We start from the raw sequence: 17376 nt of genomic DNA, 5'->3' as shown, positions 1-17376 counted from the left end.
CCTGTTTTTCTGCCTATTTTAGTGCTGTTTCTTTTCGTTGACATTTTACTGTAGGCGCCACTGTAGCCAGGTGGGAAGGAGCAGCAGTGCGTAGCACACGCTTCTTGATTAGACCGGGGTTTGAGCCCGTCACCACCAAATACGGAGGATGCGGAAAGGTCAGGGAATGACCACCATGTATCCCTGAGCAATGTGACCTTAGTTGCTAATGCTCCTAAAAACCAAATAGCAAACAAACAAACAAACATTTTACTGTAAAAAAACTGAGAAGAATAATAAATTGCATGGTTTTGGGTTGATATTATTCTTACCGAATCTGGATCTAAACTAAACATAATGTGAAATGAAGATAACAAAATATGCCATGAAAAATTGGGTTCACGGAAGCGATTTACTAAACTCTATCACTCACTGTTTCCTAATCCAGCATTTCACCTAATCCAGATAAACAAAGTAAAAAAACAGATAGAAATACTCCCATAACATAAACATTTGTCTCAAATACTACCATGAATACAATAAATAACAAAAATCAGCCTTTCAAATTATTCTGGATAACTGACGTTCTGGATAACCAACATTTTATGTGTAAGACCTTTTCAACAATAAAAAATACTGTAAATTCAGAAATATAGTAAAAGATGGGAAAGAGGTGGGAATGAATAAATTTTCTAACATTTAAAAACAATTTATTAATACATACATATTAAGAAATGACTACTTATACGATGCATACAATTTATTAGTACACTTTTAAGAATTATGTCCTAAAATATTTGGCTATTAATTGTTGTACACGGAATTCTACTGTACACTGTTCATAAAAATGTTTGCATTTGTTTAAACTTTGAACACTCAGATATATTTTCTGTTACATTTTCTTCCCACTAAAGTCCTCAAAGCAAAGTTTCAAATGCTGCCAACATTTGTTTGGAAGGTTTAATATTGCCCTCATTTTCATCCAACTGATGGGTTGGATGAAAGTTCTTTAAATCACTAGTTCTTTAAATATGCTCCAAAATGTGGGAGTCATTCGGATAAACAGAAAGGATAGACAGGATAGGAAGGGGGGAGGTGTTATGCTATTAGTTAAGAAACACATAAAAACCAAGGAAGTGAAGCCAGTCGACATCGCTGGACAGTGCAGTGTGGAGTCAGTTTGGTGTGACATAAACATTGGGAGATCAAAATTGAGAGTAGGAGTGTGCTATAGGCCTAATGACTCTGATGAGTATAATAAGGAACTGTACAGGGAAATAGAGTGGGCCAGTAAATCAGAGTGTCTTATAATGGGAGATTTTAATTTCCCAGATATTGACTGGAATTTGGGGGCTGGTTACTCACACACTAGCAGGGCTTTTGTGGATTTATTGGATGATTGTTTTCTACATCAGCATGTTCGGGAGGCAACTAGAGGGAGTAATACTCTTGATTTGATTATCAGCAGTGATTCTTCATGCATTAAGAATCTGCAGATAAATGAACCACTAGGTGGCAGTGATCACAGTGTGCTGAAGTGGGATTTACTCAAAGAGGTAACTACCATTAGGGGTAAAGGGAAGGGTTATTGCTTCCGTAAAGGCGACTACGATGGACTGAGACAGTATTTAAATTCTATACAATGGGACCAACTGATGATGTTACCAACAGCAAATTCAAAATGGGAAGCATTCAAAGAACTTATCTTGGAAGCTACTAGGCTTTACATACCAACTAAGAAATATTGTTCAAGGTTTAGGCCAAAATGGATGTCAGATGAACTAATGAGGCATATGGCAGAGAAGAAAAATGCATGGGATACATACAAATTAACACATGACACAGAAGCCTATGATAGATACAAGTTGATATGCAACCATGTTACAAAGGAGGTTAGGCAGGCGAAGGCAGATTACGAGAAATCCTTGGCAAGGGATGCAAAGAAAAACAGCAAAGAGTTCTTTACTTATGTAAATTCTAGAAGGAAAGGGATGAATCAGATTGGTCCACTTGATATTGATGGGTCAAGTGTTGATGATCCTGCTCAGGTAGCTAACAAACTAAATGAATATTTTGCATCGACATTCACACATGAGGAGTTATTCAGCGAGGGGAATGCCAGAGGTGTATTCAACTCTAGCAGTAAGCTACAGAATCTTGAAATAACTGGGAGTAAAGTGGAGGAGAAACTGTTGAAGATAAACACAAGAAAGGCACCCGGGGTGGATGGGATCTATCCAGTTATATTAAAGGAGGCAGCAAAGGAAGTAAGCAAACCCTTAGCCATAATTATGAGAGCTTCCTTGGACTCAGGGGAGGTACCCATAGACTGGAAATGTGCAAATGTGAACCCAATTCACAAAGGAGGATCAAAGGCTGACACAAGTAATTATAGACCTGTGAGCTTAACTTCTGTTCCAGGAAAATTAATGGAGGCACTGGTTAAAGAAGCACTGCAGGATCATTTAGACAAGACTTCAGTTATAGCTCAGACACAGCATGGTTTTGTTAAGGGGAAGTCTTGCCTGACCAACTTGATTGGATACTATGATGCAGTCACAAAAGAACTGGATGCAGGGAATAACTTTGATATTATATACTTGGATCTTAGAAAGGCTTTTGATACTGTTGCACATGGAAGACTGCTACACAAATTGGAGCAGTGTGACATTGGAGGCAAATTGCTGCTATGGATAAAGGGGTGGTTGAGGGGGAGAAGACAGAGAGTGGTAATCAATGGACACTGCTCATCGTGGACTGATGTTATTAGTGGAGTCCCTCAGGGCTCAGTGTTGGGTCCATTATTGTTTTCTGTATTTATAAATGATATTGATGATGGTATATCGGGCTTAATGTCCAAGTTTGCAGACGATACAAAGGTTGGCAGGGTTGTCAAGGATACTACTGACACTATGCTGCCGCAACAGGATCTGGAAAGGTTGAGCAGATGGGCTGAGAGGTGGCAGATGAAGTTTAACATTGACAAATGTAAAGTACTACACATGGGAAACAACAACCCCAGAGCATTGTATCAACTCTGTGGTACTATACTGACTGGTAGAGAATGAAAGGGACCTGGGGGGGGGTGGTTGTGCAGGCAAATATGAAGTTTTCTGAGCAGCGCCTTCAATGAGCACAAGAGCATCAAAACTGGACTTTGAGTGATTGTAAGAATGTCATCTGGTCCGATGCATGTTTCCTGTTGCACCATAAGTACGGTCAGGTATGCGTGTGTCATTTTCCTGGGAAAGCGATTGCACCGTGGGACGAAAACTCGCCAGTGGCAGCGGTATTATGCTTTGGGCGATGTTCTGCTGGGATACCCTAGGTCCAGTCACCCATGTGCTGGTCACTCTGACGTCTGCTACCTGCCTAAACATCATTGCTGACCAGGTTCACACTTTCGTGGCAATGGTCTTCCCCTCTGACAGTGCTGTCTTTCAGCAGGATAATGCACCATGCCACGCCACCCGGATTGTTTGAGTCTGGTTCGCGAAACATGAGGAGGACTTCCAGGTATTGCCCTGGCCTCCAAATTCCCCAGACGTCAATCACATCGAGGTGTGGTTTTTGTTGGAACAGCAACTCCGATCTGTAGCGTCTCACCCATGGACCTTACAGGAGTTAAAGGATCTGCTGGTTACGTGTTGGTACCAGATACCACAAAACACATTTAGAAATCTTGTAGCATCCATGGCTTGCTGGGTACAAGCTGTTTTGGCTGCACGTGAAGGACCAACATCATATTAGGTAGGTAGGTGGTCATAATGTTTTGGCTCATCGGTGTATAGGAATTTTGCTAGCAGAGACAAGGAGGTAATTATCTCTTTGTATAAGGCAATGGTCAGGCCATACCTTGAGTACTGCTTACAGGTCTGGAGGCCTCATTTTAGGAAGGATGAATACACAGAAGGGCAAGAAGATTAGTGGGAGGAACAAAGGAGGTGCACTTACGAAGAAAGGCTTAAGTTCTGCAATTTGCAGCATCTAGAGACTAGGCGCCTACAAGGTGATCTGATTGAGGTTTATAAGGCCTTGAATGATTTGAGCAGGCTCAATGCTGAAGGGGTACTCCTGCTTGCTCGGACTAAGAACCTGAGGGGGGCGTAGATTCAAATTGAGGAAAGAGTTGTAGAATAGATGTGTAGAAGTTTGCCTTTAGCCAGCGGGTAGTTGATTGCTGGAAGAGACTTCCATCTGTTGTTGTGGAAGTTGATAGCTTAAATAAATTAAAGGCTGGACTAGACAAACATTTTGAATGACCAGATGGTCAAAATAGACAGGTGTTTTTTTTGTCTGATGCTGTATAAGCTTGCTTTCTTGATCATATGCCTCAAATAATGCTAATATTTATATGTGTATATATATATATATTAAATGTAATAAAATAAAAGTTTCAGTTGATGGATAAAAATAAATGACAGATGAACCAAAACTCATAAAGTAGCAATAAAGGATGCAAAAGTATATCTAAGTGTTTAAGAATAGATAAGTCTGATAAAGTGTGCACAGATTATTATTGTTATTATTGCTCTTATTTCTCCCTAATTGGGGGTTCCTCCTCGTGACGGGTATTGCTACCAAGTACACAAGGTGGTTATGTCTGGTGTTACTGTTTTTGTCGAGGAACTCTCTCACTATTCTACGGGTATTCAGGATTGCGACTTTCTGGAGTTCCTTGTAGGGATTCGCTGGGAGACCTTGGCACCATACCTGTGGTTAACATGATGATCGGGATGGTTGTTACTTGTTGCATGTGCCACATCTCTTTGATCTCCTATCTTAGGTTTGTGTACTTCCTGATATTTACCCCGTGGGTTTTCTGCAGGTTGCCAGTGTTGGGTACCACTGTGTCAATCAGATAGGTAGATTTTTCCTTCTTGTCCACAAGCATTATGTCCGGTCTGTTGTGTGGGATTGTCCTATCCGTTATTATGGCACGGTCCCAGTACAGCTTGCTGGTTGGGGTCACTAGTACTGCCTGGGGTTTGTACTTTTAGTACAGTACACTTTCTTCGATCAACTGGTATTTCCTTGCTAGCTTCTGATGTATTATCCTGGCTACTTGGTCGTGTCTATGAGTGTACTCAGTCTGGGTGATCACCTTGCACTCCATAATGATATGTTGGATCGTTTCTGAGGCCAGGTGGCCTCAGAAACAATCCAACATTATCATCAGATGTTCCGACATGGAGCCATGGAGTGTCTTCTCTGCCTATCTTTCTAGCTTTGTTTGTGCCTCCTGGTTGGGGGGTACCCCTTGCTTAGGTTGAGTGGGGTATCCGCTTGTCTGTCTTCCTTATGGTCTGCTGGAGAGCTGCTGTGTGTTTCTGAAAGTAATCCTTCAACTTAATTATCTCTGTCTTCTGTTGCTCAGTGAGTTCTATCGGATGCCTTCCTCCTTCTTCCCGGGCAGTTGTCAGTCTTTCCACAGCAGATTTGTGGTGGTGTTGTCGGCTCTTTGTCATCATTGGCCTTGTCTTTCTCATGATATCCTCATGCTTGGTGTTAGTCCAATCTATGACCCCGAAGGAGTATGTTAGCACTGGGACTGCATAGGGTTTTATGGCTTTAACTGTGTTCCCTCCGTTCAACTTTGCTTTCAGCAGGCTTCTGATTCTCTGATGGTATTTTTCAGTCGGACCGGCCTTAATTTCCTTGTGCTGTAACTGTTGAGCCTCATCATCCCCAAGTATTTGTAGACCTCTCCCTCTGCCATGGCTTCGATCTCTTTACCAGTCTGCAGCTGGTATTTTCAGTTGACTAATTTTCCCTGGTGCAATCTGTGGGTCTTGCATTTGTCTAGACCAAATTCCATCTTAATATCATTGCTGAATTCTTCAGGGATCTAGAGTAGTTGCTGGAGGGGCTTCTCAGTTCCTGCGTAGAGCTTGATATCATCCATGTACATCAGGTAGGTGAGGGTGTAAAGGTCCTTCCTTCCTTCTTTGAGGTTATATCCATACTTGCCACTGTTGATCATGGTGGATAGTGGGTTAAGTGCTAGACAGAACCACATTGGGCTCAGGGCATTTCCCTGAAAGATTCCTTTTCTGATGGGGATTGGCCTGGTTGTGATGTTTTCGACCTTAATGGTGGTACTCCATTTTGCCATCGTTTCTCCTAGGAAGTTTGTCAGTATTGGATTGACTTTGTAGATATTTCACACCTCTATTACCCAGCTATGGGGCATGGAGTCAAAGGCCTTGCGATAATCGATGTAGGCTGTTGTACATGTTGCGGCACTTCTTGTAGGCTTGCTCCATAACCGTGGCATCTATGGTTAATTGCTCCTTGCATCCTCCTTTCTGCTGTTTGGCCTTATGTTCTGGCTTTCCAAGTGGTCTGATATCTTCCTGGTTTTGCAGCTGGTCAGGATCTTGTACATTGTTGGGAGGCAGGTGATTGGCCTATATTTTGCCGAGTTTCTTGTATCTTCGTCTTTAGGCTTCAGATATATGATTCCTTGAGTGAGAAACTTCGGGATTGTCTCTGGGTGCCTTATCATTCCGGTGAACTGCTCTGCCAGGTGCTTGTGTGTGCAAGTGAGCTTCTTGTACCAGCCCGTGACCACCAAATACGGAGAATGCGGAAAGGTCAGAGAATGACCACTGCATATCCACAGAGCAATATGGCCTTAGTTGCTAATGCTCCTAAAAAAAAAAAAAAAAAACCCAACAACAGCTTCTTGTACCAGTAGTTGCGGATGTTATCTATTCCTGGAGTTTGCCAGTTGTGAGTGTTCTTGATCGTCTGCTTTACTTCTTTCCGAATCTCCCACCCTCTCATTTCTTGCACGTCCTTGGTTTTCTTGCAGAAGACGATTAAGGTTCTATTCGGCCTCTGCTTCGGCATCACATGAGTCTTTGTGGGGTCCATTCCTTTGAATTCTGTTAGGACTTTCTTCCACTCGTCCTCTATTCTGGAAATCATGACCTCGTCTCTTTCCACTTCAGCTGCTGTGGGTTGTATTTCTTCTTGCTCTTCCTCCTGTGGTTTAATATTCTTTATCCTTTGTAGTTGATCACTCACGTCCTGCTTGATTTTTTTCAAGATTGAAGGAGCTATCCGGTTCTTTGTGACGATGGTCCTTCTCTGGTCCGCTATTCGCTGTTTGGTGACCTGAATATCCGGGAATCGTTCCAACCACTTGGTATGTAGTCTCGCCCTGTAAATTGTCATATCAGTCTCCAGCTTCGTTATTTTGTAGCATTCTTGCATAATGTACTTATTCATTTCGATGCTCCACTTCATGCGTGGGCCTTTTCTCCCTTCCTGGGTGGTCACTAGTGCAGTTGCGCAGGAAGCACTTCCAGTTGGTGGGGCTGGATGGTCTTGCCCTTCTTGTGGTAGCCATATGGGGGACATCACCACTTGCTCCACTGTCTTCCTCATGGGACAGGAAGTCTATTATTATTAGCTATATGGTACAAGGAAGCCTGAGGGTTATGCTGCACCAGCCAAAAAAAAAATTCCAAAGTTACCCTGAGAGAGAGAGAGAGAGAGAGAGAGAGAGAGAGAGTCAAAAGAGAATTACCAAGAAAGAGAAGAATGATAATATCCAGCCCAGGACCCTGGGTGTGCCAAGCCCATACTCACCAGATATGAGCCCCTGGGGTGAAAAGTGTACAAAGTGCCAAGGACTACAAGCATAAGAATAATAGAAAAAAGAAGTATTGTAGGTTTTAAGAGGCAAAAGAATGTTAATATCATAAAAGTAACGATAAATTACAACAATTATGTGCTGAATTGCAAAGCCAGTTAGAAGTGAGGGAACTGTAAAGTAAAAAACAAATAAAAAAAATAAAATAATAATATATATATAGAAAATAAAAAATAGAAGGTGTTAAATTTGTCATCAGATATTGGTGGGCAAATTTAGTAATAGGTCAAAAAATAGGGATAGCAAAAATGCAAAATCCGATGTCAGCTGAAGTAAATGTTGATGCATGGTCAGATATTTCATCAGGGGACTACAACTGATCATGTGAAACACAGGAACTGTGTTTCTATACTTGTCCATAACAGTGGAAGAGAGAGGTGAAATAAAACCGGAAAATTAAAAAAGAATAAAATTAGCACATTCTCTTACAGTATGGACAAGGTAGTCCCAATGCAGTGTCAATGACATAAAATAAGGATAAAGCTAAAATAACAAAATAAAGTTCTAAGAGTGGGAAAAATGTTTTGAATTATATGTAAATTTTTAAGTAAATTTCGAAAAATATATTGATGCAGGAATTTAGTAGAAATTAAAGAATTAAATTTATTTAGAACAAGCATATGGTATAGGGTGAGGTATTAAATTGAGAATGGGGAAGGGATAAAGGAGTAGTTAAATAAAGATGAAAATAACGATGGAATGAGGATAGTTGGAACGTTCGTATCGCCCTCATATTGCACTAATAGTTTTACAAACAGGAAAAAGGAAGAAATAGAAAGGTAAAAGGTATAGGAAAAGTTGTTAAATGTGCTGGGCTAGCCGGGTTTGTAAAGCCCAACCTTTTAAATAGGGCCCTGGTTTTGTAAGTGTTAATATAAATAGGAGAAGACTAATATGCTTGAATTGCATGAGGAAAAAAGCAGGCGAAAAATCATGTAAGTCAAAATATGCTGAAACAGAAACCGAAAGTATAATGAATATTTCATTATATTAAAGTTTGCCTTTAGCCAGCGGGTTGTTGATTGCTGGAATAGACTTCCAGATGTTGTTGTGGAAGTTGGTAGCCTTAAATAAATTTAAGGCTGAACTAGCAAACATTTGGGGCGACTGGATGGATGAAAAGGGAAGTATTTTTTTTTTTTTTTTTTTTTTGGCTGATGCTGTATAAGCTTGCTTTCTTGCATCATGTGCCTCTACTAATGCTAATAATACCTGTGTAGTGCAAAGAGCAATGTTTTTTAAAATAAAAGCCAGGCTAGCAAAGGTGGTAAAGGCAGAAGTGTCCCCTGACCACTAACAGCCTCCCGGCAGTCCAAAAAATATTTAAATCTTAATGTTCTGCCCAAAATCTGAGGAGAACAAGTCAACAAACTAGAAGATGCCAAAGTGACATTTAGAGTCAACGTTTTTCCTTTGCAGCCATATTGAGCAAATATAGGTATACAGCTGAAAATAAGCAGTTTTTGAAGGTGGACTCAGAATGGGCCAAAACCCCAAATGTCAGCCATAAAAACTATGCCATTTGACTTACCAAACATTCATAGTCTTCTGGGTATAGTTTACTAAAAGGGGTGTTGCCAAAAACCACAATATTGAAATGATAATCCAAGAGCTAACTAACCAAGCTAATTTACATCACTAAGGAATCATTCACTTCACCAAAAACACAGAGGAAAAATGTGTGTTGGCAATTTCAATAGACTTTGCTGTGACATTTGTCGCACTCTGGTGGCATAATGTCCTTTGGAGGCTCCGCCAGACAAATGTCCCGTAAAACCTCATTAAGGTAATAAACGGCTACCTTAAAGACAGAAGTGTCTCTGTTCCTACAAGGTTCCAGGAGGAGTTGATGCCCTGTGAATAAAGGTTGCCTGCAGGGCTCAAACCTTGGCCCTTTCTTCTGGAAAATCGTTCTTTATGAATTTCTGGCCTTGAATCTGGGCCCAGTGGAAAGCTTTGCCTTTGCAGACGATTTGTTTCTCCTTGTAAAAGGAAACTCAAGAGTGGTTGTAGAGCAAAGATCAAATGTCACCTTCATGCAACTGCACGAGTGGGCACAAATGCACATGCTCAGGGTATCACTAGAAAAACTAAATCTATACTTTTGAAAGGAAACCTAAGAAGACCCCCCCCCCCACCTCAAATTAAAATTAATGGAATAACCATAAAAATGGTATCAGAACTAAAATACCTAGGGGTTGTTTTTGACTCAAAATTAACTTTTTATACCCATTTGGCATACTTCGCAAAAAAAAAAAGGCATAATTTCATCTCAGGGACTCACATCAGGTGAGCTTGGCACACCCAGGGTCCTGAGCTGGATATCATCATTCTTCTCTTTCTTGGTGATTCCTTTATACTTCTCTCTCTCTCTCTCTCTCTCTCTCTCTCTCTCTCTCTCTCTCTCTCTCTCTCTCTCTCTCTGGGTAACTCAAGTTTTTTTTTTTTTTTTTTTTTTTTTTTTGGCTGGTACAGCATAAGTCTCAGGCTTCCTTGCACCATATGGATCAGTAGAGCTGACTGGGGACTATGTGAGTGCCAAAATCTTTCAAAAGAAAGATTTTGGCACTCATATACCGAGCAGTATTCTTGCATATCATCACCTATGGAGCCGGTACGTGGTTTACCCGCACGGCCAAAGTCAGAAACAGGAGCAAATTAGAAACAATCAGAGAACAATTTTTCTCACTATCACCAGGGCATGTTGCACTGTGAGCACACCTGCACTGCAAGTGCTGGCTGGTGCTCTCCCACTTTATTTGGAAATAGCCAAAAGAGGCTTATATTATAGACTCAGGAAGGGCATACCCACAGAATTTTTGGGGATAGCCCTTGACACAGCCAGTAACATTGAGGCTGAGAGAAAGAAAATAGTGCAATGGCAATCAAATTGGGAGTAGGAAACCAGAGGTGCTGTTACCAAAAGGTTTCTGTCATAGGTGGCAATGGTTAGCCGAAAGCCACCAAAGTGGTACGCCCCGGACTCTTTTCTACCTTTGTACAGGTCACGGTTCCCTAAATGCAAAATTAACTTCCTTGGGGCTGACTGATGATCCAAACTGTACATATGGCAAGAGTGAAGACTGGGCACACACACATTCTCTATGATTGTCTAATTTATGATATACGATGAATGCAGTTAATAACTGAAGGGGACAAGAACACCTTTACGTAATAGAGAAAAGTAATTACAAAGCTTTTACTAATTTTACACAAAAGGTATTTGAAATAAGACACAACCTGCAGAGACAGGCCATGCAGCCTCCCCAACAGCCAACCAATAATTCACAACTAAAGTGCACATGTCTACCACCACACCCAGATGATGACATATAAATCTGACAGGGTAGCTGTATCCAGCACTCTGAAAGAAAACCTAATTAGACAAACCCAAATCCAGACTCAGGGCAGGGAAATTCTGGGGAGAATTTCCCTGCCCTGAGTAGGGAACTGGGGGGGCTCAACACTTATTAATTATGAATGTAAAATAAATGCACAGGCAACCAGGGATGTAACTGGGCTGAATAATATTAGTAAGCTGGTTGCATGGTGATAGGGATTGTGGTAAAAGGGAATAAATGCCAGTTTCGGTGAGAGTTGCCCAGTAAGGGAGCAAGAGAGAGTGAATGAGTGTTATGTTACCATAACCTGAGAGTGAGTGAAGGAATGACTATAATTGGCTGAATGACTACACAGTTAATAATAAGTTATTTAATTTAAACATACTAATGCAAATCGAACTCAATACTAACAACACCAACACACACTGCACTCTCCCCTGGACTGCAAGATGTGCAGCACCTGGGCTGCACTTTAACTGAAAAATAACAGTAAGTCAGAGTGCCAGGGGAGTGCATTGCATTGCAGAAAGAGATGAATAAATGCCAGAAAGATGACTGAGTGTGTATGGGAGTACAAAATAACATAAACTAAATAATGTTCAATCTAATTAGTAAACCCTAGTCTTATTTCTTTCAACCTATCTTTACTTAAAATGTGTGGCTTCCTTGATTTGAGGGTACAGCACCATATCTCTCCAGTTCCCTTTATCGCAAGCTTTTCTCTTGGTCTCAATGTAGCTTTGTGACCTTGTCCAGATCCTTACGTCATCAAACCACATTCTTCTGCTCCTTCCTCTTGATCTTTTTCCCTCGAGGACTGTTAGTGTTCTTTGTCCTGCTGATCCTCTTAGCACGTGTCTTGCCAGTCTCATTTTTCTTTGAATCATTTCCATTGGTAAAGATCTTTGTGTTCTCATCCATTGTAGGACATCAGTATTTGACATGTGCTCTGTCCATGAGATTCTTAATGTTCTTCTGAAGCACCACTTCTCAAATGCTTCAATCTGTTGTTGCACTCTTTTCTTATAGGTCCAAGATTCACTTCCATATATAAAAATTGGCCAAATTAATGTTCTAATAATTTTTTTCTTTGTTTCAATTCCCTTTCCCTGTGCACCCTTTGTCTGATGGATCACCCCACTTACCAACTATTACTTCCTACCCTCAGAGCAGGATAGGCATCCATTCCCCCTTCTGTGTCCCCCCTTTCAACTAGGTGGGTGCCTTCACTACTGTTCCACCCTCTTTCTCTACCACTTTAATCTTATTACCACTGCTACATTCTGACTTTCACTTACTTTTTTTTTTTTTTTTTTTACTGTGCTTTCCTTGTCTGTAGCCTTGGATACCACCACAGAGTTTTCCCTGCCAATGCTTCATACTCCCTACTGCCTGGCCCACCTCCTCGAGGCCCTGAACGGTAAACTAGAGGTTTCTGTGTAAAAACACATGCCTCTAGGCTAAAAGGCCAGATGAACAACTTGACCAACATTAACCCGCACTAACCTACATTTATCTGGCCTTTACACCTTCGTAGCCAAGTGGTCAGGAGCGGGAGTGCAGTAGCACACGCTCCTTGAGTAGACCGGGGTTCAAGCCCCTGACTGCTAAATACAGTCGATCTGCCAACCCGCACTGGACCAGCGTGGCAGATTATGGTCCATTTCCCTCAACATGAATTGCTGAGGAGGCTTCCATCCTGCAGTGGGTTGATAATGTCTACAGTTTACCTTTACCTTACAGAGTTTTGTATTCATCACATTGCTTGACATGGAGATGTCAAGGAGACTGCTCTTTCCCCCCAAAGCCACATTACAAATAACACTGTTCTAAACAATTCCAGAAGTAGGGATCATAAATTCAAATTACAGGGGTTGAGGTTTAGATTAGATTTTAGGCAGTTTTCTTTTGGCCTGCAAGTTGTTGATAGCTGGAACAAGTTGCCCTCACAGGTAGTTGAGGTTAACAGTTTAAATAAGTTCAAGGGTCTGTTGGATACTTACCTGTGTGAGGAGAGAAGCATATAATTTGTGTTTTCTTATCTATTTAGTTGGGGTTTTTTTTTTTTTTTTTGCCTGTGCAGCAAAAGCCTATAGAAGCTATATGGAAAATACTATTACTGTACTATAGTCGATTATGCGTGGGCAGGGTTATTTTAGTAAAATAGTGTTACAAATCATTATTTGATCACAGCATGTTTTATTTTTCAACATTTTAATAAATGAAAATAGTTTCATGAAATCTGCTCCACCTTTCTTTCAACTATTTTATGGCAGCACCAGTTGTTTTCCCCCACTTATTCTGAAAAAACTTTAACATGGAATTTTAAGGTTTTCAAACCTTAAAATTAAGGTCAGAGTATTCAAAAACTACTCCACTAAAACTCTGTAGTAGGAAGGTAGAGAAAATTTCAGTCATTGACCTTGAAATAACAGTTTTTGTGTGGAAGATTATTTTCACATGAGACCTTGCTGGTCCCCTTCAGTGACCATTGTTGCATCATATCCTAAAGTTCCTTTACACTAATCTGGAAACCAACGCAACCTTTGAAAAAAGGCTAGTGTTCAGTGTCATTGGTTTAAACAGGTTTATCTGATATTCTAGAAGAGCATCCAGTGAACATGTTAGATCATTTATTATATGCAAATTTCTTGCTTTTGAACCTGGTTGGTTACTGGAGTTGCTAAAAAGGGAACCGATCACAGTAATGAACATTGAAATCATCAAGGACAAAAACTACTATTAGTGGAATAAAAATGGATATAGTTTAGGTTTAAGCAAAGAAAATATATTCAAAGGGATTTGTAAATAATATAGTCAAGAAATGAATTTAACAGCATTGAGTACGGAAGTTTGGAGCTAGTTAAGGTCAAAATGAGGAGGTGTCAGTTGACATATTTATTAATGTGGAGCAAATATTTTTGTATGAATATTACCTATAGTATTTGAAAGCCTTGTGATGAAAATGGTTCAGGTAATTAAGATGAGCCATGACTTGAAGTATTCAGAATTATTAGTTTATTACAAAGCCCAAGTGAAATTTAAAAGGCTATTAATAGACTTAGTGATGTTAAAATTTAGTTGTTTGTTTTTTGTTTTTTTTCTCCCAGTTGTGAATTTGAAATAGTTAAAAGGTCTTTGTAAATTTATTTAATTTTGTTGGCCTTACTTTTGCCAACTGTCATTTATTTGATTTCTATAACATGCTATTTTTATAAGTAATTTATAACGGAGTTTATCATTCTGGATTATACAGGGTGTTTCAGTTAAATGTTTCAGAACTTCTAAGAGGGGTAGGGTACATCCTGACAACTCGAAATCATATAGCAATGTGGGGTCGAAAATGCTTTCCTGAAGCGGTGATGTACACAGAAGCACCATAAAGAAAAGAGACCGTAAGTGAGAAATCATTTTAATAATACATGAAAAGAAGCAAAAGGTACATGGATTAAAGTAAGTGTTCGAAGTTTCTTCCACGGGCTACAATGCACGCCTCACATCTCCGACGCATGGACATCCGAACGTTCTGGAATACTCCAGGCGAATTTCGAATTTCTTCGGCAGCTACTGCGATTCCTGCTGAAGTGTTGTTTTCCGATGAGGCATCCTTTGCAAGGGAAGGAATTTTCAACACACATAACGACCATATCTGGGCGGTTGAGAACCCGCATGCAATACGACGTCGCGCAGCACAGATTCGATTTTCGGTCAATGTATGGGCCGGTATTATGGGAGATCACCTCATCGGACCTTACCTGTTACCGTGTCGTCTAACCGGACCTATCTACTTGATCTTTCTGCAGCAAGTATTGCCACAACTTTTGAGAGATGAACAGATTTCTGCATCGACGCAACAGACAATGTGGTTCCAACACGACGGAGCCCCTGCCCATTATAGCGGAGATGTTCGTAACTACCTGGATGTCACATTTGGTCAACAGTGGATCGGACGTGGTAGTCCCGTGCGTTGGCCTGCTCGGTCACCCGACCTATCATGTCTTGATTTTTATTTCTGGGGTCATATGAAATCGCTAGTTTATGACACCCCTGTTGACAATGCTGAGGAGCTGGTTGCAAGAATCGCAGTAGCTGCCGAAGAAATTCGCCTGGAGTATTCCAGAACGTTCGGATGTCCATGCGTCGGAGATGTGAGGCGTGCATTGTAGCCCGTGGAAGAAACTTCGAACACTTACTTTAATCCATGTACCTTTTGCTTCTTTTCATGTATTATTAAAACGATTTCTCACTTACGGTCTCTTTTCTTTATGGTGCTTCTGTGTACAACACCGCTTCAGGAAAGCATTTCCGACCCCACATTGCTATATGATTTCGAGTTGTCAGGATGTACCCTACCCCTCTTAGAAGTTCTGAAACGTTTAACTGAAACACCCTGTATAAGGAAGGAAAGAATGCTATCATTTGGTATAGTTTTTGATTTATTTTCAGATGTTCTTTGAGATCCACTTTCTGTATACAGAATATGAAATTTTTGATGAATCCACAAGACTCTTCTTCTCTTACTGTAGGATATACAGGATCCAGTTATGTTTGAACTTTGTAGTCCAGTTAATACTATAAATGACCAGTGCATGATAGCCTTGTACTGGTCATTTATCTAAAATTACTAAAGTTTAGGATGCTTTGTATTGGTATTTTAATTATTTTAAAAAATTCTTCATTTACCTTTATAGACAGGTAATTTAGTTTTTTTTTTTTTTTTTAAGGGGAAGATTAAAACATGGCCGCCATTTTACTTTTAAAAATGTGGTAGGTGATACTGCCATTACGTTAGTGGCCCCCAGTGTCATTGGAGCATTTGCAGATATAGAGCATCCCTATGTGGCTCATGGAAATTGGCTACAGGTAAAGGCAATTTAAGATGAATATTTACATATTTCTGTTTCTGGTATGTGCCAATTACAACAAGTTATTTAAATGTGCTTTCCATCACAGAAATTAATGAATATAGTGTGAATGCTGGCATCACATCTGATGTATACAGACTGTTTAGTTTGATCAAACAAATCATTTGAGCAAGGAAAGGGTATCAAATCCACGTGTTTACCGTTCGTAAATAGCCGCCATTGTTACGCGATACAAAATATCTCGAAATAGATAGCATAAGCTTAATATAGTATAGTATAGTACATCATATTGTCAGTTAATCAGATAATTAATCTTGTTGAACTTCATTGTCAATTAAATTGTATTTTTAACTATACATATAACGACTTGGGTTACGTAACATAAATAATTAGTAAAAAATAAATAATTAATACTTAACTTGATACGGAAGTTATATAAAGGGATTTCGTAGATAACACTCGATACTGAAACATAAATATAGAATTATAACTGTGTTGGGATATAAGTATAGGGTTTTAATTTTGTACTGAAATTGAAATTTTATTGAAATTAAATCGAAATCATGACTCAGATCAGAGCAGCAAGGCAAAAGGCTCAAGCTAATGGGAGTGCTGTGGCTCAGGTGAGAACTGAGGGGGGCAGTTGCCCTCTGAATCACAGCCTATTAAAATGCACTACTTGCTTGATGTTTGTGGAGCAGTCAGGTACGGGACATGATACTGCCATGGGGGATGTCTTTGTGTGTGCGCGGTGCAAGGAGTGTAAGGAAATCAGGCGACAACTCAGCGTTGTTATGGGCCTATATGAGAGCTTGAAGGACAGGGTGGATGCCCTCGAAGGATTAAAAGTGAGGGGCTCATCAAGCTCTCAGCTGCCAACACCAATGCCAGAGCTTGCACTTGGTCTTCACGCAACACAGCGGCAGCCCCAAAGGCAGAATGCGCTGGTCCCACACTAGCAAGGCTTTTGTGGATTTGTTGGATGATTGTTTTCTACATCAGCATGTTCGGGAGGCAACTAGAGGGAGTAATACTCTTGATTTGATTATCAGTAGTGATTCTTCATGCATTAAGAATCTGCAGGTAAATGAACCATTAGGTGGCAGTGATCACAGTATGCTGAAGTGGGATTTACTCAAAGAGGTAAGGGAAGGGTTATTGCTTTCGTGAAGGCGACTACGATGGACTGAGACAGTATTTAAATTCTATACAGTGGGACCAACTGATGATGTTACCAACAGCAAATTCAAAATGGGAAGCATTCAAAGAACTTATCTTGGAAGCTACTAGGCTTTACATACCAACTAAGAAATATTGTTCAAGGTTTAGGCCTAAGTGGATGTTAGATGAACTAATGAGACATATGGCAGAGAAGAAAAATGCATGGGATACATAAAAATTAACACGTGACACAGAAGCATATGATAGATACAAGTTGATCTGTAACCAAGTTACAAAGGAGGTTAGGCAGGCGAAGGCAGATTACGAGAAATCCTTGGCAAGGGATGCAAAGAGTTCTTTACTTATA

At 40.3% G+C, this 17376-nt stretch overlaps 1 protein-coding gene across 1 annotated transcript in view; it reads left to right on the top strand.

The window, feature by feature from the left end:
- Su(fu) (suppressor of fused domain protein) overlaps positions 1-17376 on the top strand; it is a 382271-nt gene that overhangs the window by 302293 nt on the left and 62602 nt on the right. The window contains exon 9 of the mRNA XM_090385208.1: positions 15708-15846. Within this exon, the coding sequence (XP_090241334.1) occupies positions 15708-15846 (139 nt within the window). The remainder of the gene's footprint in view (positions 1-15707; positions 15847-17376) is intronic.

This window comes from Mastigoproctus giganteus, chromosome 11 (assembly GCF_048544385.1).
Source record: "Mastigoproctus giganteus isolate SK-2022 chromosome 11, ASM4854438v1, whole genome shotgun sequence".
NCBI lineage: Eukaryota > Metazoa > Arthropoda > Arachnida > Uropygi > Thelyphonidae > Mastigoproctus > Mastigoproctus giganteus.
This window is presented reverse-complemented; position numbering and strand designations above follow the sequence as displayed.